The following is a 22,688-nucleotide window of genomic DNA, read 5'->3' on the forward strand; positions in this document are numbered from 1 at the left end:
CAAAGGACTTGTTAAAAATACAGATTTCTGGGGCTGCTTCCACAGTTTCCAACTCAGTGAGGCTCGGTTGGGGCCTGAGAATGTGCATTTTAAAAAAGATTTCTTTCTTTCTTTAAAAAACAGATTTAGAGGAAGAGAGGAAGAGACAGAGAAATATTCCACCTACTGAGTCACTCCCCAAGTGGCTGAAAAGCCAGAGCTGGACCAGGCTGAAGCCAGGAATCTAGAACTCCATCCAGGAGTGGCAGTTTGGGCCATATTCCATGGCTTTCCCAGGCATGAGAATGTGCATCTCTGATATGGTCTCAGGTGCAGCCGCAGCCTGGGGACCACACTTTGAGAATTACTTCCCCACCCTCTTACCCATGCTGTATGCTGCTCCCAGAGAGAAGCTCTTTCAAGGGGTGACTCTTTTCTCAAAGGTCTTTATAGGCCTTGTTTATTTATTTTAAAAATATTTTAGTTACTTATTTGAAAGGCAGAGTGACAGAGAAAGAGGGAGGGAGAGAAAGAAAGAAAGAGTGAGAAATCTCTTCCATCTGGCAGGGCTGGGGCAGGCTGAAACTAGGAGTCAGCCTAGTACATGGGTGGCAGGGGCCAAATGCTTGAGCCATCATTGCTGCCTTCCCAGGTATGTTAGCAGGGAGCTGGATCAGAAGAGGAGCAGCCAGGACTTAAACTGGTACTCCAGTGTTGATACTGGAATCACAAACAGCAGCTTTACCAGCTGTGTCACACTATCAGCCCTTTCATTGACTGGCCTTTTCATGTTTTATGAATTATTTTCATGTTTCAAATGACCCAACTAGTATTCAAGACCCTGAATAATCTAAATGCAACATCTCTTTCATCTCCTGGTATTCCCCCACCCTGCCACCCACCCCATTCTGTAGTATTTTTCTCTTCCTTCCTTCATGTCCGCTTATTGATGATCAGCTCATTTTCCAAGTCTCAACTCAAGTAACACCCACTTCATGAAACCTTGCATGATATTGCCAGTTGCAAGTGAGACCTAGCTCTCTTTAATTCTCATAGAGTGTCTGCAACTTTATGCTTTTAATGATTAGCATAGTTATCTTTTCTCTCCTACTGAGTTTAAGAAACTCCAAACCTAAAAGCAGGGACCTCAGGCTTTGTTGCATGTAGTTTACATGGAAATCCTTTGAAAAATTCATATGACCAGCTACTATATAAGGATTTGAGGTTTGGGGCATACAACATGCATGTTATTTTGAATCCTTTATAGAATTTCTCTGAGATCACATTCTTTGTGGCAAAAATCATAATATTGCTCCCTTTCATTAACACAAATGAAATATTTCATAAAACAAAGAATAAACAATTAAGACCTAAAGACCCCAGATTATCTCATCATAGCACAGGATGTTAATTGAATAGTAATTTTTGTCTCATTTTGACTATGCCAAGGTTTATTAATTAAATGTTATGACCAGTTTTAGACCAAATTAGATAGATGACAATCTGTCATAGAAGTACACCCTACATTTGCCAATTTATAAATAACAAACTGTTTCATTTTTACATAAAAATGAATAATTGTTTGAAAATAGACTGGCCATAAAACACTTTCTGCTTTTTAAAAAAATAGGTGCTGCATATATAAAGGAGTTTTCTATTAAATACATTTAGAGAATTCTAGGTTAGCCATAGTAAATCTTACTGAACAGCAGGACTCCTCAGAGTCCAGATGTGCTAATCTGTTTCAGGAATCTTTATAAGGGAGCATATAACATTTAGCATTTTTGAAGCCATTTTTGCCTTAATTGTTTATTAATTTACAGAGTGGTTTACAGTGATAACTCCCCTAGAGTCACTCTCTGGGAAGCTATGTGCAGACTCCTGAGTGTGTGTTTGGAAAAGAGCAGTGACCTGAAGCAAATGTGCAAGAGGTAACACTAAGCACCCAATATACACATACTTTCACCTAGGGATAAAAGTGATACCTAGGGTAACAACTCTATGTGCATAGTTGCTGGATTTCTTTGGCGATTTTTCTGATTCTTCTAAGTCACTGGGCAAGAGTTTTGTTGAGGATAGGCCAGGAGGTTGCTGGACAAAAGACTCAGCTGGTTCCTTCATTTGGCTGCAATTAGTGCCTGCTGCCAAGGCAGGATTCTACTCAACCTCATTGTCTGAGCCGGATCCAGACCCTTGACAGAACGCCAGCAAGACATCTTTGACAAGTTATTGCATTCAGATGTCCTGATAGCAACTGAAAGTCAACTACTAAGGTTACTGGGTTATAAGAGGTTCCGTCAAGGACCTGGATAACTAAGGATTTCCATGATATGCTGTTTATTTGTGAGGCCTGAGAGTATGTTGTTCTTGATGTCATTCCTTGTATTCATTTTGGGGGTGGGGATGGTAAGGATGTAGATGTGAGGTTTGGTGTTAATACAGTAACACACCTGTCTGTAGTGGCCTTTTTCTGCTGATTTTCTGGGTTGTTATGAACTCTACACCTCATCTTGTTCTGTTTCTGACTCAGTGAGAAGAGAGATGCTTCTGCCTGCTCTCTGAAGCGTTTATTAAAATGGCAGAAACAGAGTCAAAGCTTTTCAATGTCTGCTCCTCCCACCAGTCCCATTTGCAGCATCTTTGGCATCTCAGTGAAGTCTTCTCCCTCTTCAATCTTCTAGTTTGGGTCTGAGAATTTATTTTACCATAGTCTTCTTTTAAATTTTTTTTTTTATTTTTGACAGGCAGAGTGGACAGAGAGAGAGAGAGAGAGAGAGAGAAAGGTCTTCCTTTGCCGTTGGTTCACCCTCCAATGGCCGCTGAGGCCGGTGCGCTGCAGCCGGCACACCGCGCTGATCCAAAGCCTGGAGCCAGGTGCTTTTCCTGGTCTCCCATGCAGGTGCAGGGCCCAAGTACTTGGGCCATCCTCCACTGCACTCCCTGGCCACAGCAGAGAGCTGGCCTGGAAGAGGGGCAACCAGGACAGAATCCGGTGCCCTGACTGGGACTAGAACCCAGGGTGCCTGTGCTGCAGGCGGAGGATTAGCCTATTGAGCCACGGCCTACCATTGTCTTTAAATAAAATCCAGTACTGTAGAACTCTCTGTGATCTGAATGCCCAGGAATGATACATTATCTCTTTCCAAGAATACCGATTCATAATTTTGCCAATTTATTATCCTGTATGCCATTATTATTAATTTTGTGTTTTGCTTGACTTAAAGGTTTTTTTTTTTTTTTTTTTTTTTTTTTTTTTTTTCTGAATCCCACAGTCAATGTTCAGAGGACTATCACGAAGCATTTGTTTCCCTTAGTCACTGGGGTAAGGGGCATTTACTGAAGTCTTGTAATTACTTCTGGTTTAGATGTGAGGTTCTATTTCATTATGTTCTGACTGCTTTTATTTACTTTTGGGGCACTGTTATCTCACTGATATTAGAAACTTTAGGGGTTAAATATCTAGAGTGGACACTGTTCTAGCTTGATGGAAAATGGCCAAATATCCTACTCATAATTCAATGCCATAGCCATGGTATGGGTTTTCTAAAAAATGGAGATTAAAAAAATTCATCAGATTCTCATTATTCTCATTTTCAGTTAGATCATTTTGTAAGGTTCAAATGATCTATTTAATGTCAACACATCTTGGGATATCACATTGTTTTCTCCAGTTTTCCAGGTCTCATTTAATCAGCCTTTGTTCTTTAGTCACTGCCATGGGGGTGCTTAACTTTGTAACCGAACAACCAGTCCCAAAGTAAATCTGCCTCAGGCTCTGTTTACCAGAAGCGATATGGATGGGCATCAATAGCTACAGATGTTCCTTTTCAAAATAGGAAAAAAGAGTGAATGTATCAAAGTGTGGCTAGAGTAGCCTTGTTTTCATGCTATACAGGTGGGAGGAGGATATGCCAGCTTCCAGTGCTCAGTGGGTGGGCCCGCACCTGCTGCTGTCCCCAAGGACAGCACTCTTGCTGCTGCATTAAGGAAGGTTGAAGAAGCCAGGCAGGAAAAAACCCTGTTGGGACACAGTAGACTATTTTCTTTCGTATTGAGCTCTAGGATTGCTATATAAGAGTAAGAAATGGACAAACTGTTCTCCCGTCTATAGTTTTCCTAGAAACCCCTCCCTGTTACCACCAAGGGAAAAAAAAGGTGATCTGCAAAAGCTGTTGGCAAGTGTAGGTTTGGGTTTTTTTTTTTTTCGTCTTTCCTAGGGAAGTCTCTATCTTTCCCTGTTTTCTTTCTGATTATCCTCCGCTTCTCCTGGAGAACGCAATACCGCCCAGGGCCTTTCCTGAGCCCATCGGCTCAGAGGGAAACATCCAGGATGGCTATTGTGGAGGAGGCTTTAGGAAAGGGGTGGACAGGTGAAATCCTTTAAAACTTAAGTTGGCCAAGGGTGAGACCCTCGCTCTCCAGAAACTTGGGTCATAACCATCCATCTTAGATAGTTCTCTGCTGATGTCATGTGGTGTGGAGATGCTGTTCCCGTGGCTGCAAACAATCCTAAAGACAGCACCACTGGGGGCAGGGGATGGAGGAGGACAGGAGGAATGTCCCTGGCCAGGAGGCCGGAGGTGCCCCAGGAAGCTGCTTCCTCTGAACAGTTAAATGGCTGCCTCTCAACTTGCACAATGTCACATTGAATTTGAAACAGGGAACTTTTTATATTTTTCCCCTGATTGTGCTGGCACCTGGCAGATGCCTATTTACCACAGGCATCAATACACATAGTAATCAAAGGAAATCAGAGGCACAGATTAGCAGCAGCTGCAAGTCATTAGTGACAGACACGGGAAAGCACAATTCTGCACCCAACTTTGAAATAACCAATATGAGTGTTTCAGAGCACGAGGGTTACCGCGGGGCACTCGCTAGCATGAGAGCAGCCAAACAATGGCTGGGCTTGTCTCTCAAGAGAGCCCTCTTCCCAAAGGCAGTCCCACACACTCTGGATTGCAAACTAATCAATCACATGATATTTGGGAGTTGAACGTTAGCCCTTTGCAGAGCACTTGCGTTGATTTACTCTCTTCATCAAAGGTGGTCTGAACTTAGAAGTAACCTCCGGCTGGTAGAAAACTCATTGTTGCCGTATGTAATTTTAGTGGTGGCAGTTTGCGTGCATTTCTGATGACTTAATTATATTGTTGACCTAGTTGGAAAGGGACACCTAGAGGGGATAGATAAGACACTCCTCTTTCCCATTTAATTCCCCCATCCCCCATTTCTATTTGAAAATCAGCCGTGATTGATAGCTGTTCTCTTGGTGGTTATATATTTTCATTGGCAGCACTAACCTCAGCCTACTCCAAAAAATACTATTCAATTTTTAGCTTTCCCCTAATCAATTCATTCAGTGCCTTGGTGGAATACAAGTTGGTCATTTAAAAATTTTTAGCTGTTGCCTGATATGTCCCAAAACAAATTTAGCCAGCATGGGTTTCTATTTTAGACCATTTCTGGAAATGCAGATTTACTGTACAACTGGGTAATGGCTTAGAGATAAACAGACACAGTGAGCTGCTGTCTGATGAGTAGGACTGGGCAAAATTTAGCATTATATATATACTGCAATAATTGGGCCATTGGACCATAGGATGTGTATTAAATTGGTCTCATCCCCACATGTGGTCTCTTCTCCCTTTACTTGCTATTAAGGTTGGTTATTTTGTTTTAGAAATTGCTACTTCCCCCTGCTTGCCTTCCACCAAAATATCTTCAGATGGTTTTTTCTAAAAATTCTTATAATAATAAGTAATTTGTTTTAGAAATTAGGAAAAAAAGGGGGAAAATGCTCTAATGCAGAGCCAGACATTAAATATCAGCTCTTTTTTTAAGATTTTATTTATTATATTTAAGAGGTAGAGTTACAGACAGAGGGAGAGACAGATAGGTCTTCCTTCCGTTGGTTCACTCTCCAAATGGCCACAATGGCCAGAATTGTGAAGACCCGAAGCCAGGAGCCAGGCACTTCTTCCCAGTCTCCTACATGGGTGTGGGGACCCAAGAACTTGGGCCATCTTCTACTGCTCTCCCAGGCCATAGCAGAGAGCTGGATTGGAAGTGGAGCAACCGGGACTAGAACTGGTGCCCATATGGTATGCCGACGCCACAGGTGGAGGATTTAACCCACTGTGCCATGGCGCCAGCCCCATAAATATCAGCTTTTTAATGACAAGCAATATGCCATTATTTTAGAAGGAAGCTTCCAGAGAACATGGATTCTATCTGGCACATCACAGGCATTCAAATGCATGTTGTGACAGTCCTATGTGTTTTTTTTTTTTTTTTTTTTTTTTTTTTTTTTTTTTTTTTTTTTTTATAGGCAGAGTGGACAGTGAGAAATAGAGAGAGACAGAGAGAAAGGTCTTCCTTTGCCGTTGGTTCACCCTCCAATGGCCGCTGTGGCCAGCACGCTGTGGCCGGCGCACTGCGCTGATCCGAAGGCAGGAGCCAGGTGCTTCTCCTGGTCTCCCATGGGGTTCAGGGCCCAAGGACTTGGGCCATCCTCCACTGCACTCCCAGGCTATAGCAGAGAGCTGAACTAGAACCCAGTGTGCCGGCGCCGCTAGGTGGAGGATTAGCCTATTGAGCCATGGCGCCGGCCCCTATGTGTTGTTTTAACAATTTTCTGAGAAGAAATTATTTCATGTTTGAGTAAATACTCTAACTTAGCTTTAGAGAGATTGGATTTCTTAGGGTCATTTTATAAGGAAGCTAAGATGTGATATTAACTCATTATTTTATTTTCTAATTAAGCCAGCACATGGTTATTGAATGTATATTATGTCTTTTGGAATGTTTTAGGCATTGTGAATACAGCTGTAAAATGACCTGGTTGTAATATTCTCAACGGATGGTGAGGATTTGAGCAGCTTCCATCTGATGTGGCAGTTAGACTACAGTTCTTCACCGCATTTATTTCTCCCCTCCCCTTTCCTTCTTTTTTTCCCTTCTACTCTCTTTCCTTCTCTCCCCTTTACCAGGTACTTGTGGATTTAGCCCATAGAAGGACAAGAACAAGTGTTGTTGTTTACATAGGATTATTTAATTAAATATAGTATATAGTTTTTGCAAATTAGGATAAAGTTCCTGTAACAAATATAACTCAAATTTCAGTAACATAGTAAAAATTCATTTCCTGTTCACCTAACAATCTGATGAGGGCTTTCCCTGTTTGGGAGAGGCTTTGGTCCATGCCAAAGGACTGAAGGGCTCAGGCCCCTATCAGCTTGTGACCCTGACAGATGTTGGAATCCTCTGCTACTGGTGGATACAAAGGGAAACTGAAGGTTCGAAAGGCACAGCTATTTCCTTTTTAAAGATTTATTTATTTATTTGAAATTCAGAGTGTGGGGAGCAACTGAGACTAGACTAAGTTACTGGAATTAAGACTTATTCTATGCATCTGTTCTCCCACAATATGGCGCTGAGAGAGAGAGACCAAACAACCTCTACGCAGCTGCCTCATCAGTTTGACAAGTTGCAGGAGCTGATCCTGCTCCTGATTGGAGGAGAGCAGCGTGCTCGGCGTGTGGGTAGCAGAGTTGGGATTGGTGGAAGAGGGCTATAAAGGAGGAGAGAGACGGCATGCACCAGGAACATCTAAGGGGAACATCTGAAGGAACACCTGAGCAGCCCCCGAGAGAGCTGGCCGGTGGTGTGCCACTCCTCCGCGGAAGCGGGGAAAGTGGCAGGGGGTGCTGCCCCTCCACGGAGGTGGAGAGGTCGGCAGCCAACCCGGGAAGGACCAGCAGCAAACCTGGGAAGGGCCGAGCAGACAAGAGAACAGCGCAGGGTCCTGTGTCGTTCCTCCACGAATGGGGGAGCGACACAGAGTTACACAGAGAGAGAGAGAAAGAGAGAGGTCTTCCATCTGAAAGGTTCACTCCCCAGTTGGCTGCAATGGCCAGAGCTGCACTGATCCAAAGCCAAGAGCCAGGAGCTTCTTCTGGGTCTCCCACGTGGGTGCAGAGGCCCAAGGACTTGGGCCATCCTCTACTGCTTTCCTTGGCCATAGCAGAGAGCTGGATCGGAAGTGGAGCTGCTGGGTCTCGAACCAGCGCCCATATGGGATGCTAAAAGTGAGTAACTTTTTTAAAGGGTTTGTTTTATTTATTTGAAAGCAGAGAGAGAGAGAGAGAGAAAGAGAGAGAGAGAATCTTCTACCCGGTGGTTCACTCCTCAGATGGCCACAATGGGGCTGGGGCTGTGCCAGGCCAAAGCCAGGATCCAGGACCCAGGAGCTTCTTCCAGGTCTCTCACATGGGTGTAGGGACCTAAGCACTTGTGTGGTAGAAGGAAAAGGCCATGCCAAGATGGCTGCTGGAAAGCGAGCATCAGTTATTCAAGAATGGCTTTGAAACCCACCTGACGATGGAGCTTGCCTGGCAACAGGCCGTGATTGGATGGCTTTGGAAACCAATGACAACAGTGCCTGACTGACAGCAGGCCGTGACTGGATGGTTTCATAAACTGCCTGACAACAAGAGCCTGACTGGCAACAGGCTGTGATTGGATGGCTTTGGAAACTGCCTGGCAACTGGCTGTGACTGGTTAGGGCATAGACTGCCCCTTGACCAGATTGGCTGGCCTTGGCTATATAAGCAGCTGTAGCAACTGAAATAAATGAGTCTGCAGGCTGCTCGCCTCTGGGCCGCTTTCATCTGACTCCTGGGGTCTGTGTGGTGACTCTGTGTCTCTTGCCCCCACCATGCTCCTCCCCTCAGAACAAATCCTCTCAGAAGAAATCAACAGCAACACACTTAGATCATCTGCTGCTGCTTTCCCAGGTGCATTATCAGGGAGCTGGGTCAGAAGTGGAGCAGCCAGGACACAAACTGGCACCCACATGGAATATCTGTTTCACAGGTGGCAGCTTTACTCATTATGCCACAACACTTGCCTCTGTAAGTAACTCTCATACCTAAAGAATGTGAAAAACTCTATAAGGAAGGAATGTATAGGAGGGAAAATAATTTATTACTGGAGGAAATCAGGGAAGGCTTGATGGAGTAGGTGGTTTGGGAACTGGGTCTGAGTTTTATGGATAGAAGGAAGTCCATCTAGAAAGAGAAGTTGGAGCTGAGACATAGATATGAGTAAGAATAGGAAATAAATTTGGGGTCAGAAGTCAGAGTTGCGAATATAGGAAGGAGGAGGAAGAAGGAGAGGGAAAGGGCCTCAGAAATATTCCCAGGGGCCAGCGCCATGGCTCACTTGGTTAATCCTCCGCCTGTGGTGCTGGCATCCCATGTGGGCGCCAGGTTCTAGTCCCAGCTGTTCCTCTTCCAGTCCAGCTCTCTGCTGTGGCCCGGGAGGGCAGCGGAAGATGGCCCAAGTGCTCAGGCCCTTGCACCTGCATGGGAGACCAGGAGGAAGCACCTGGCTCCTGGCTTCGGATTGGTACAATGCCAGCCGTGGCAGCCATTTGGGGAGTGAACCAGTGGAAGGAAGAGCTTTCTCTGTCTCTCTCTCTCTCACTGTCTTTAACTCTACCTGTCAAAATAAAAAAAAAATAAAAAAAAATATTCCTTTTAGGGCCAGCCTGTATAGGGTCTTGAATACATAGTTAGGGAGCTTGGATATAAACTGAGAAGAATCGATACCCGAACTTTCAGGCAGAGAAGATATTACTCATATTTAATTGACAAGGACTCTGAAGCTCAGAGGAATTACCAAAGTTTGGCCCAAGATCACATGGCCAGGTACTGCATGAGGAATAGGAAGCTCTGAGTCCTCCAAGCAGAGCTCATGACATCAGGTCAGAGAGGGGGTCTGAGGACAAAAAGGCCAGAGTACATGAGCCCTTGGCTTTGTGCAACAGTATGGCACATTTAAAAATATATTTATTTATTTACTTGAGAGGCAGAGTTACAGATACATAGAGGGAGAAGCAAAGAGAAAGGTCTTTCATTCACTGGTTCACTCCCCCAAATGGCCACAACATCTGGAGCTGGGCTGATCTGAAGCCAGGAGCCAGGAACTTGCTCCAGGTTTCCCATGTGGGTGCAGGGGCCCAAGCACTTGGGTAATAATCTTCCACTGCTTTCCTAGGCCACCAGCAGGGAGCTGGATTGGCAGAGGAGCAGCCAAGACTTGAACTGATGCCCATATGGTATGTTGGTGCCCACCACAGGTGGGTGCTTAACCTACTGGCCCTGACACATTATTCTCAGTTGATATCAGTAAGTGAACACATTTAGGGATCTTTTAAAAAAGATAGTCGCTCTATCCACCTAACCTGAAGCCTTGGTTTATGCTTTTTTGTTTTGTTTTGTTTTGTTTTTACTCTGCTAGTGAATGTCTGGTGATCCTTATTACTTTGGGAGTCAGAGAAAGTCCCATGGGTTAGAAGGATGGATGAGAAAACACAAATGATGACTATGAGGAAAAAACCTTTGAGAGAATGAAGAGATGAAATTTCCTATAACTTGAAATGTATAAGTGCTGTCCAATTGGGTTTCTTTTTTTTTTTAACTGTAAAATATAGAATAAAGAGTGCTAAAAGATTTCCTTTTTAGAACTTGGTAAAAATGAACACAGATGAACATTAGGCAAAATCAAGGGTGGTTTTTGCTCAGATATGAAAGTATAAGAAATCTAGTTGAGTCTGGTTTCAGTATTTGCTGAAGCTGGTGGCTGTGTCAACAAAGATGGGTTGAAGTAAGCATATTTTAGACCCTAAACAGAACAGCCTCATATTCTGGAATAGAGAGTAGCTTTAAAATGCTTTAAAATGGGTTTCCTTTTCTTTCTCTCCAGCTGTGCTGAGTGTTAGGGGAAGATGAACCAGCTTGTTCTTTGCAACACAGCAATGCACCCACCCAAGGAAGTGAAGCATATTAGCTGTTCAGAACCAGAAGTCCTTTCAATCACTTGGTAGAGGAACTGGTGACAGTAGATTGGGAGAAGCTGCATGACCATTCAACATGGCACTTCCACACCTGGCACATTTTGACCAAATGTCTTCAAACTGCAGCTGATGGTCTCACTGGTTAAAATAGAGCCACGATTGAAATAACCCTGAACAGGCATTTGTCCTACATCTGTGGACCTCTGTTGGCTACTGCTATTGCTTTGCTACTATAGTGGCTTAATTTGAATAGTGTGGAGAGGGGCATTACTATTTAGGTAAACTGATTTTATAAAAGATTTTTTAATTTAATTTATTTTGAGAGGCAGAGACAGGAGATGGTGGGGGGGGGGAGAGAGAGAGAGAGAAAGAGAGAGAGAGAAGCAAAACTAGAGTTCTGCCATCTGCTGGTTCACTCCCAAATGTCCAGGCAGCTAGGACTGGGAGAGGCTGAAGCCAGGAGCCCAGAACTCAACCCGGGTCTCCCATTAAGATGGTATGGACCCAACTACTTGAATCATCACCTATGGCTTCCCATTAGCAGGAAGCTGGAACCAACATCAGAATTGGGGCTTGAATGCAGGCATTCTGATATTGGATGTGGACAACCCAAAACATGTCTTAGCTGGTATGCCATATGCTTGCCCCCTGGTGGGCTTAGTTTCTCTTTTATACCGTCTTGACTTGATCTATAACTCTCCTCAGAGTTAAATGTTATCTTTATTCTATTAGTCTTCTGAGGACCTAGAACTAAGTGGTACTTCAGTAACTTAATATTCCTGTCTCATATATTTATTTCTCCTGATGCAAATTCCATTTTCTAAAGATTGGGTAGGAATTTTGATCTTCTTCACTTTGTAAAAATGATCTGAATTCATCGTGAGTCATAATTCTTATAGTACTCATGTTTTATAAACCTGAATCTAATAATGACATTTAAAAATGTTTTGGTTTCTATTCTTTTTCATTTTTATGGCTTGAATAGGGGAATTTTGAAAAAGTATTAGTTTTCCAAATCCATTTCTGGTCTTTTTTAACTTTTATTTAATAAATATAAATTTCCAAAGTACAGCTTTTGGATTACAGTGGCTTTTTCCCCCACATAACTTCCTCCCACCTGCAACCCTCCCATCTCCCGCTCCCTCTCCCCTTCCATTCACATCAAGATTCATTTTCAATTATCTTTATATACAGAAGATCAATTTAGTATATATTAAGTAAAGATTTCATCAGTTTGCACCCACACAGAAACATAAAGTGTAAAATACTGTTTCAGTACTAGTTATAGCATTAATTCACATTGGACAACACATTAAGGACAGAGATCCTACATGGGGAGTAAGTGCACAGTGACTCCTGTTGTTGAGTTAACAATTGACACTCTTGTTTATTGTGTCAGTAATCACCCTAGGCTCTTGTCATGGGTTGCCAAGGCTATGGAAGCCTTTTGAGTTCGCCAACTCCGATCTTATTTAGACAAGGTCATAGTCAAAGTGGAAGTTCTTTCCTCCCTTCAGAGAAAGGTACCTCCTTCTTTTATGGCCCGTTCTTTCCACTGGGATTTCACACAAAGAGAACTTTTGTTGTTGTTGTTGTTTTAATTTTAATTTTAATTTTTTTTGCCAGAGTGTCTTGGTTTTCCAAGCCTAAGATACTCTTATGGGCTCTTCAGGAAAGATCTGAATGCCTTAAGGGCTGATTCTGAGGAGAGTGCTGTTTAGGACATCTGCCATTCTATGAGTCTGCTGTGTATCCCGTTTCCCATGTTGGAACATTCTCTCCTTTTTAATTCTTTCAGTTAGTATTAGTAGACATTTGTCTTTGATCCCTTTGGCTCTTTTTTGTTTTTAAATTTTCCTTTTTTTTTTAATTTAATTTTTTTGACAGGCAGAGTTAGATAGTGAAAGAGAGAGACAGAGAGAAAGGTCTTCCCTCCGTTGGTTCACTCCCCAAATGGCCTCTACGGCTGGTGCGCTGGGCCGATCCGAAGCCAGGAGCCAGTGCTTCCTCCTGGTCTCCCATGCGGGTGCAGGGCCCAAGCACTTGGGCCATCCTCCACTGCACTCCCGGGCCACAGCAGAGAGCTGGACTGGAAGAGGAGCGACCGGGACAGAATCCAGCGCCCCAACTAGGACTAGAACCCAGTGTGCCGGCGCTACAGGCTTAGGATTAGCCAAGTGAGTTGCGGCACCGACCAATCCCTTTGACTCTTAATCCATTCATTATGATCAATTATGAACTGAAATTGATCACTTGGACTAGTGAGATGTCATTGGTGCATGCCACCTTGATGGGGTTAAATTGGAATTCCCTGGCATGTTTCTAACTCTACCGTTTGGGGTAAGTCCGATTGAGCATGTCCCAAACTATACATCTCTTCCCTCTCTTATTCCCACTCATATTTAACAGGGATCACTTTTCAGTTAAATTTAAACACCTAAGAATAATTGTGTGTTAATTAAAGAGTTCAACCAATAGTATTAAATAGAACAAAAAAATACTAAAAGGGATAAAGTATTAAGTTGTTCATCAACTGTCAGGACAAGGGCTGATCACATCACAGTTTCTCATAGTGTCCATTTCATTTCAACAGGTTTCCTTGTTGGTGCTCGGTTAGTTGTCACTGATCAGGGAGAACATATGATATTTGTCCCTTTGGGACTGGCTTAGTTCACTCAGCATGATGTTTTCCAGATTCCTCCATTTTGTTGCAAATGACTGGATTTCATTGTTTTTCACTGCTGTATAGTATTCTATAGAGTACATGTCCCACAATTTCTTTATCCAGTATACTATTGATGGGCATTTGGGTTGATTCCAGGTCTTAGCTATTGTGAATTCAGCTGCAATAAACATTAAGGTGCAGACAGCTTTTTTGTTTGCCAATTTAATTTCCTTTGGGTAAATTCCAAGGAGTGGGATGGCTGGGTCATGTGGTAGGGTTATATTCAGGTTTCTGAGGAATCTCCAGACTGACTTCCATAGTGGCTTTACCAGTTTGCATTACCACCAACAGTGAGTTAATGTCCCTTTTCCCCCACATCCTCGCCAGCATCTGTTGTTGGTAGATTTCTGAATGTGAGCTATTCTAACTGGGATGAGGTGAAACCTCATTGTGGTTTTGATTTGCATTTCCCTGATGGCTGGTGATCCTGAACATTTTTTCATGTGCCTGTTGGCCATTTAGATTTCCTCTTTTGAAAAATGTCTATTGAGGTCCTTGGCCCATCTCTTAAGTGGGTTGTTTGTTTTGATATTGTGGAGTTTCTTGATCTCTTTGTAGATTCTGGTTATTAATCCTTTATCTGTTGCATGGTTTACAAATATGTTTTCCCATTCAGTTGGTTGCCTCTTCACTTTCCTGACTGTTTCTTTTTCAGTACAGAAACTTCTCAACTTGATGCAATCTCAAATGTTAATTTTGGCTTTGACTGCCTGTGCCTCCAACGTCTTTTCCAAGAAGTCTTTCTTGTGCCTATATCTTGCATGGTTTCTCCAATGTTCTCTAATAATTTGATGGTGTTGGGTTGTAGATTTAGATCTTTAATCAATATTGAGTGGTTTTTGTGTAAGGTGTAAGGTAGGGGTCTTGATTTATGCCTCTGCACATGGAAATCCAATTTTCCCAGCACCATTTATTGAATAGACTGTCCTTACTCCAGGTATTGGTTTTAGATCCTTGATCACATATAAGTTGGCTGTAGATGATTGGATTGATTTCTGGTGTTTCTGTTCTGTTCCATTGGTCTGTCCATCTGTTTCTGTACCAGTACCACGTGTTTTGATAACAACTGCCCTGTAGTATGTCCAGAAATCTAGTATTGTGATGCCTCAGGCTTTGTTTTTGTTGTACAAGATTGTTTTAGCTAATTGAGGTCTCCTGTTTCTCCATATGAATTTCAGCATCATTTTTCCAGATCTGAGAACAATGTCTTTGGTATTTTGATTGGTATCGCATTGAATCTGTAAATTGCTTTTGGGAGAATGGACATGTTGATGATATTGATTCTTCCAATCCATGAGCATGGAAGATTTTTCCATTTTTTGGTGTCCTCTTCTATTTCTTTCTTTAAGAATTTGTAATTTTCATTGTAGAGATCTTTGTGATGTCTTTGGTTAAGTTTATTCCAAGGTGTTTGATTGTTTTTGTAGCTATTATGAATGGGATTGATCTTAGAAGTTCTTCCTCAGCCATGGCATTGTCTGTGTGTACAAAGGCTGTTGATTTTTGTGCATTGATTTTATATCCTGCTAATTTTCCAAACTCTTCTATGAGTTCCAATAGTCTCTTAGTAGAGTTCTTTGGATCCCCTAAATAAAGAATCATATCATCTGCAAGAGGGATAATTTGACTTCTTCCTTCCCAATTTGTATCCCTTTAATTTCTTTGTCTTGCCTAATGGCTCTGGCTAAAACTTCCAGAACTATATTGAATAGCAGTGGTGAGAGTGGGCATCCCTGTCTGGTACCAGATCTCAGTGGAAATGCTTCCAACTTTTCCCCATTCAATAGGATGCTGGCTGTGGGTTTTTCATAAATTGCTTTGATTGTATTGAGGAGTGCTCCTTCTATACCCAATATGCTTAGAGTTTTCATCATGAAAGGGTATTGTATATTTTTTTATGTGTGTCATGGTGATTTTTTTTTATCTTTTATTTAATGAATATAAATTTCCAAAGTACGACTCATGGGTTACAATGGCTTCCCCCCCCATACCGTCCCTCCCACCCACAACCCTCCCCTTTCCCACTCCCTCTCCCCTTCCATTCACATCAAGATTCATTTTCGATTATCTTAATATACAGAAGATCAGCTTAGTATACCTTAAGTAAGTATTTCAACAGTTTGCTCCCACACAGAAACATAAAGTGAAAAATAATAGATGATTTTTTTTAAATGATGATGAAATCAGATCAGACCTATTGTCATGTTTAATCCCAGTGAGAGTCAAGTTGGGAATTGATAATTTCTTTTTTTTTTTTTTAACAGAAGATCAGTTTAGTGTACATTAAGTAAAGATTTCAATCGTTTGCACCCCCATAGAAACACAAAGTGAAATATACTGTTTGAGTACTCGTTATAGCATTAAGCCTCAGTGTACAGCACGTTAAGGACAGAGATCCTACATGAGGAGTAAGTGCACAGTGACTCCTGTTGTTGACTTTACAAATTGACACTCCTGTTTATGGCATCAGTAATCTCCCTATGCACCAGTTATGAGTTTCCAAGGCTATGGAAGCCCCTTGAGTTCTCCGGCTCTTATCTTGTTTAGACACGGTCATAGTCAAAGTGGAGGTTCTCTCCTCCCTTCAGAGAAAGGCACCTCCCTCTTTGAAGACCTGTTCTTTCCACTGGGATCTCACTCACAGAGATCTTTTTGCCAGAGTGTCTTGGCTTTCCATGCCTGAAATACTCTCATGGGCTTTTCAGCCAGATCCGAGTGCCTTTAGGGCTGATTCTGAGGCCAGAGTGCTATTTAGGACATCCGCCATTCTATGAGTCTGCTGAGTATCTCGCTTCCCATGTTGGAGCACTCTCCCCTTTATTTATTTATTTTTTTTGTTTTTTTTTTTTTAATCTTTTATTTAATGAATATAAATTTCCAAAGTACGACTCATGTGTTACAATGGCTTCCCCCCCATACCGTCCCTCCCACCCACAACCCTCCCCCTTTCCCACTCCCTCTCCCCTTCCATTCACATCAAGATTCATTTTCAATTATCTTAATATACAGAAGATCAGCTTAGTATACCTTAAGTAAGTATTTCAACAGTTTGCTCCCACACAGAAACATAAAGTGAAAAATAATAGATGATTTTTTTTAAATGATGATGAAATCAGATCAGACCTATTGTCATGTTTAATCCCAGTGAGAGTCAAGTTGGGAATTGATAATTTCTTTCTTTCTTTTTTTTTTTTTTTACAGAAGATCAGTTTAGTGTACATTAAGTAAAGATTTCAGTCGTTTGCACCCCCATAGAAACACAAAGTGAAATATACTGTTTGAGTACTCGTTATAGCATTAAGCCTCAGTGTACAGCACGTTAAGGACAGAGATCCTACATGAGGAGTAAGTGCACAGTGACTCCTGTTGTTGACTTTACCAATTGACACTCCTGTTTATGGCATCAGTAATCTCCCTATGCACCCGTTATGAGTTTCCAAGGCTATGGAAGCCCCTTGAGTTCTCCGACTCTTATCTTGTTTAGACACGGTCATAGTCAAAGTGGAGGTTCTCTCCTCCCTTCAGAGAAAGGCACCTCCCTCTTTGAAGACCTGTTCTTTCCACTGGGATCTCACTCACAGAGATCTTTTTGCCAGAGTGTCTTGGCTTTCCATGCCTGAAATACTCTCATGGGCTTTTCAGCCAGATCCGAGTGCCTTTAGGGCTGATTCTGAGGCCAGAGTGCTATTTAGGACATCCGCCATTCTATGAGTCTGCTGAGTATCTCGCTTCCCATGTTGGAGCACTCTCCCCTTTATTTATTCTATCGGTTGGTGTTAGCAGATACTAGACTTGTTTATACTAGATACTAGACTTTGACTCTTAGTCCTTTCATTATGATCAATTGTGAACTGAAATTGATCACTTGGAATAGTGAGATGGCATTGGCACATGCCACCTTGATGGGATTGAATTGGAATCCCCTGGTATGTTTCCAACTCTACCAACTGGGGCAAGTCAGCCCGAGCGGGTATTGTATTTTATCAAATGCTTTCTCTGCATCTATTGAGATAATCATATGGTTTTTCTTCTGCAGTCTGTTAATGTGGTGTATCACATTGATTGATTTGCGAATGTTGAACCATCCCTGCATACCAGGGATTAATCCCACTTGGTCCAGGCAGATTACCTTTCTGATGTGTTGTTGCATTCTATTTGCCAGAATTTTATTGAGGATTTTTGCGTCTATGTTCATCAGGGATATTGGTCTGTAATTTTCTTTCAATGCTGCATCTTTTTCAGGTTTAGGGATTAAGGTGATGCTGGCTTTATAGAAACAATTTGGAAGGATTCCCTCCTTTTCGAATAGGGCATTTAAAAGCAATCACTTAAACAGGAGAAACTAGAAAGCCACCAAGCATATCCAGGGAAAGTTGCAGTCTTAGAAAACACCTGAGAAAACTTTAAATTTATAATTGAGGCTGATCCACAGCACAAAGACAACCCACAACAAAATCAAGGCAAAGCAAGAATCCCTGGGGAAAGGGGAGAACCTAACTTCCAGAGGTACCAAATTCTTAGATTCAAATGCCCACTTTTTTTTTTAATTGTAGTTTTTTTTATTTGACAGATAAAGTTAGACAGTAGAGAGATAGACAGAGAGAAAGGTCTTCCCTCCGTTGGTTCACCCCCTAAATGGCTGCCACGGCCCGTGTGCTGGGCCGATCTGAAGCCAGGAGCCAGGAGCTTCCTCCTGGTCTCCAATGTGGATGCAGGGCCCAAGCACTTGGGCCATCTTCCACTGCCTTCCCGGGCCACAGCAGAGAGCTGGACTGGAAGAGGAGCAACCAGGACTAGAACCCGGTGCCCATATGAGATGCCCGCGCCGCAGGTGGAGAATTAACCAAGTGAGCCACGGTGCTGGCTCCCCAAATGCCCAGTTTTTAACAACAGGATCATAAAGTCTATAAAGTAATGGATAGTATGGCACATTCAAAGGATAAAAAAGGAGCTAAAAGAAACTGTCCCTGAAAAATTCCTGATGGTGAATCTATAAGAAAAAGATTTTAGAGTAACTATCTTAAAGATACTCCAAGAACTAAAGAAGATATGCAGAAAGTTAAGAAAATTATTTATGAACAAAATGAAAGATCAGTAGAGAGGAAACCCAAAAAGAAACCAAAAGGAAATTCTGGAACTAAAAAGAACAATAAATGAAATGAAAAATTCACTAGAGATTCATGAGAGATTTGATTGGGCAGAAGAATTAGCAAACTTGAAGGCAGGACAAAGGACATTATTGATTCCCAGGTACAGAAATAAAAAAAAATTCAAAGAAAAGTGAACAGAGCTTAAGGGACTGTAAAGCACCATTAAGTGGACCAATTCTGGATGTCCCAGAAGGAGAAGATAAGTAGAAAGAAGCAAAGAGAATATTTATAGAAAAAATGATCAAAGCTCACAACATTTGATGAACAACATGGGCATACATATTAAAGAGGTTCAAAGAATTCCAAGTAGGATGAATTCAAAGAAACTCATGCTGAGACACATTGTAATCCAACTGTTCAAGGACAGAGACAGAAGAGAATCTTGAAGGTATCAAGAGAGAGGTAATTCATCATATATAAGCATTCCTTATGAGATTATCAGCATCTTTCTCTTCAGAAACTTTGGGGGCCAGAAGGTAGTGGGCTATTGTAATCAAAGGGTTGAAAGAAAAAACTTATCAACCAAGAATCCTGTATGTGGCAAAAATCTCCTTTAAAAATGAGGGAGAAGTGAAGAAATTCTCAGGAAAATAATAGCCGAGGAATTGTGTTACCAACAGATCTGTCCTGTAAGAAATGCTAATCAGAGTCCTGCTAGTTGAAATGAAAGGACACTAGGTAGTGCTGTAACTTGAAGCCAAATAAAGAAATAAAAATCCCAGTTAGGGTAAATACATGGGAGATTATGAAAGGTAAGTATTATTGTACAACAGTTTGTAATTCTACTTTTTGTTTTCTAAGATGTAAGAGATCAATACTTTTAAAAAATTATGGCAATTATTAGTCTAAAGGCTAGTATTATCATAACTCCACAGTTTGATTTCTATGTAGTTTAAGAGGCTAGTGCATTAAAAATTATCAGTTTATATTTTTGGGTACATAATATGTAAAACTTTAATTTTGCAAAATCAAATATTTAAAGGAGTGAGGTCAAAGAAATGAAGGAGCAACAGTTTTGTGTTATTGAAGTTAAGTTGGTACAAACTGAAATGAAAATTTGTAGCTATACTTGTGATAACCAGAAAGAAAATAGTCACAGACTATACACCAAAAAAAATGAGAAAGGAATTAAAAAATTCACTGTCAAAATAAAAATCAATTAAATACCAAAAAGCAATAGTCTAGTAAATGAGGGATACACCAACTTTAAGGCATATAGAAAACAAGGAGAAAAATAACACAACTCCCTCCTAATCAGTTAGCTTTAGATAGGAAGGAAATTCAGATTTATGCTATAATATGGATGAATTTGGAGACATTATGCTAAGGGAAATATGCCAGTCTCAAAGACAAATACTGTATGATTCAATTTTTTTTGGGCTTTAAGGTAGTATTTATTTCTTTTAGTGATAGACTTTTTAATACTATTTCTCATCTTTTTAACACCCCACAAATTTCTTACAGATTATACAATCAATTAGCTGAAGTGAAACAACAAAAGGAAGAGAAAGCAAAGCAAGAAGCCTTTGCCCAAAACAGAGCAAGGGCAAAAGAATTTCATAAGGTGAGCAGGAACCCTTTCCAAATTGATGTGTGGTATTATTACACACATATATATATATGTATATATATGTGTGTGTGTGTGTGTGTGTGTGGTATCACATTACTGCTAAATTTAATTTTTATTCCCTCTACAGAAAACACTTACAGAAACTTTGAGCCAAAAATACATGGTGATTTTCTACAAACCAGTGTAAAGTTTATTTTTTATACTGTATAACATAAGGCAAAATTATTTAAAGTCAATAATAAATTTTTATTTAACATTAAGAAAGTCCCCATGTTGCAGTTCCTTCCACTGTCCAAAGTCATCTGGTTAGCTCTTTTAAATCTTCGGCCCTTTTGAACAAACACAATTTCTGGTCTGTTAATCCTCACTCGAATTACATAATAACTTCAAAATTCCACCTAAAATCTTTGGAATATAATTTCTTCAAGCAATTTACTCTTGGGTTCTGATTCTTGATGCACATCCATGTGAATGGCTGTATTTTTTTCCTAAGCCATCACTCAAAAATAAAACTTATCTGGGGTATTCCAATACCTTCGTTCAGTTTCCTGTTGCTGTCTCCTTTTCAGGAGGTTCCATCTTCTGTGCAGTGTTTTTGACTTTTGAGGCTCTCTTTTTAGATGAAATGGCTTCTTTCACATTCTGTTCTGAATTCACATTCATCAGTTTTGGGAATTCCGAATTTATTATGAAACAACTACTGTCAACCAATTTGATATCACATTCCTCCTTTTCAGGGTGTGCTGCTTCCTCATCCTCTGCTACTGATTCTTCAATAGGAGATATAGATCCATCATCATCCAAATACTTGTATCTTCGACTGTCAAGATCTTCCTTTTCTAAATCATCACCAACATCCATTTGTTTCAGAGATTCTTTCAGGTGATATTCATACTTCAGTTTTTCAATGTAATTAAAAAATCCTCTTGCAACTGCTTGCTCAAAGGTTAAAATTTTCCTCCAAGGTGATGGTTGAGTTCCATTCTCTGATTCTAAAAATGAGAACCTAGGTCCTTTGTCTTTAAATTGGTTTTTATCTACATGTGATATTTTAGTGTTTTTCCGTCCTTTAGGCCTGCCTACTGGCTTTCCTGTTGCCTTGTATTTCTGTTTTCTCCTTTTACGTTTCTTTTTCTTAAATTTTGCAATAAGCGCTTTTAGTGTCAATGGTCTTGGTTCTACAGATGAATCACTTGAAGAATCTGTTGTTTCGACAATTTTAGATGAATGAATAGGTTTTCTTTTTTTTTTTTTTTTTTTTTTTTTTTTTTAATCTTTTATTTAATGAATATAAATTTCCAAAGTACGACTCATGTGTTACAATGGCTTCCCCCCACATACCGTCCCTCCCACCCACAACCCTCCCCTTTCCCACTCCCTCTCCCCTTCCATTCACATCAAGATTCATTTTCGATTATCTTAATATACAGAAGATCAGCTTAGTATACCTTAAGTAAGTATTTCAACAGTTTGCTCCCACACAAAAACATAAAGTGAAAAATAATAGATGATTTTTTTAAATGATGATGAAATCAGATCAGACCTATTGTCATGTTTAATCCCAGTGAGAGTCAAGTTGGGAATTGATAATTTCTTTCTTTTTTTTTTTTACAGAAGATCAGTTTAGTGTACATTAAGTAAAGATTTCAGTCATTTGCACCCCCATAGAAGCACAAAGTGAAATAGATGAATGAATAGGTTTTCTAATGGTGTTTTTTGGCCTCCAATTAGGTGAGGAAGGAACACATTGAGTTTTAAACACACTGCTACCAGATGAACTGTCATCACTTTCATTATCAATTTCCATAGTTGCATCAGATGTCATGTGGTCAAGAGGGTCCATTTCTGACTTGTCCATCACTTACTGTGTTACAAGCTTCCTCTTCCAACCGCGCGGAAGGATGTATGATTCAATTTATATGGGGTGTTTGGAGTAGCCAGAATCACAGAGATAGAGATTTTGAATAGTGGGTACTCAGGGAAGAAAGGAACAAGAAGGGAGTTAATGTTTCATGTATATAGAGATTCAGTTTTGCAATATGATATGAGTTTTAGAGATAGCTTTAGTGATGGTTGTACAATAGTTTGAATGTACTTAATGGTATTACAATGTACATTTAAATATGGCAAAGATGGTCAATTTTATGTTATGGGTATTTTACCACAATAAAGGATTGAAAGAGAAAAGCTCACATAATATCATTTTGTTTAAAACTTTATCATTTTTCAAATGCTTCACTATCTTGGTTCTCTGTCAGAGAAGAGGTCTAGTCTAGTGTTTTTCAGAGAGATGCCCACACTGTCTACGTAGAGACTGGTGTGTGGAACACACTCAACAATAATTGATAAATATTTCTGAGTAGCTGTATCATCTCACTTAAGCATCACAACTACTTTATGAGA

At 40.8% G+C, this 22,688-nt stretch overlaps 1 protein-coding gene and 2 long non-coding RNA genes across 5 annotated transcripts in view; 2 read left to right on the plus strand and 1 right to left on the minus strand.

The window, feature by feature from the left end:
- The window catches only part of LOC149126777 (uncharacterized), a 48,057-nt gene extending 27,777 nt beyond the window's left edge, over positions 1 to 20,280 (plus strand). For both annotated transcript variants that reach the window (XR_016234746.1, XR_016234747.1), the window contains exon 5: positions 20,180 to 20,280. This is a non-coding gene — a long non-coding RNA (uncharacterized LOC149126777). The remainder of the gene's footprint in view (positions 1 to 20,179) is intronic.
- On the plus strand, positions 7,563 to 11,777 carry LOC149126778 (uncharacterized). Of its 2 annotated transcripts, none has more exons than XR_016234748.1 (3): positions 7,563 to 8,069; positions 8,715 to 8,894; positions 10,750 to 11,777. It is a non-coding gene; the product is annotated as an uncharacterized LOC149126778 (long non-coding RNA). The 2 variants fall into 2 exon arrangements; XR_016234749.1 differs by having other exon boundaries at positions 8,778 to 8,894.
- A 413-nt stretch (positions 20,281 to 20,693) lies between the features above and the next one.
- Positions 20,694 to 22,201, minus strand: LOC138849822 (TATA box-binding protein-associated factor RNA polymerase I subunit D). Its single transcript, XM_089333558.1, has 2 exons — positions 21,960 to 22,201; positions 20,694 to 21,520 (listed from the first exon to the last, which is right to left on the minus strand). Exons 1-2 carry the CDS (start codon positions 22,141 to 22,143, stop codon positions 20,826 to 20,828), a joined length of 879 nt encoding a protein of 292 aa, XP_089189684.1. The 5' UTR covers positions 22,144 to 22,201; the 3' UTR covers positions 20,694 to 20,825.
- Between the last annotated feature and the right edge of the window lie 487 nt (positions 22,202 to 22,688).

Source organism: Oryctolagus cuniculus, chromosome 5, assembly GCF_051225735.1.
Source record: "Oryctolagus cuniculus isolate XC-2025 breed Fujian yellow rabbit chromosome 5, ASM5122573v1, whole genome shotgun sequence".
Taxonomy (NCBI): Eukaryota; Metazoa; Chordata; class Mammalia; order Lagomorpha; family Leporidae; genus Oryctolagus; species Oryctolagus cuniculus.

Bases quoted from the DNA above. Each gene is read 5' to 3' on its own strand.
- LOC138849822 (XM_089333558.1), bottom strand. From the start codon at position 22,143: ATGGACAAGTCAGAAATGGACCCTCTTGACCACATGACATCTGATGCA. The intron at 21,521-21,959 runs GTGCTTCTATGG...AAAAAAGAAAAC, and splicing joins TCATTCATCTATTTCACTTT to CTATTCATTCATCTAAAATT.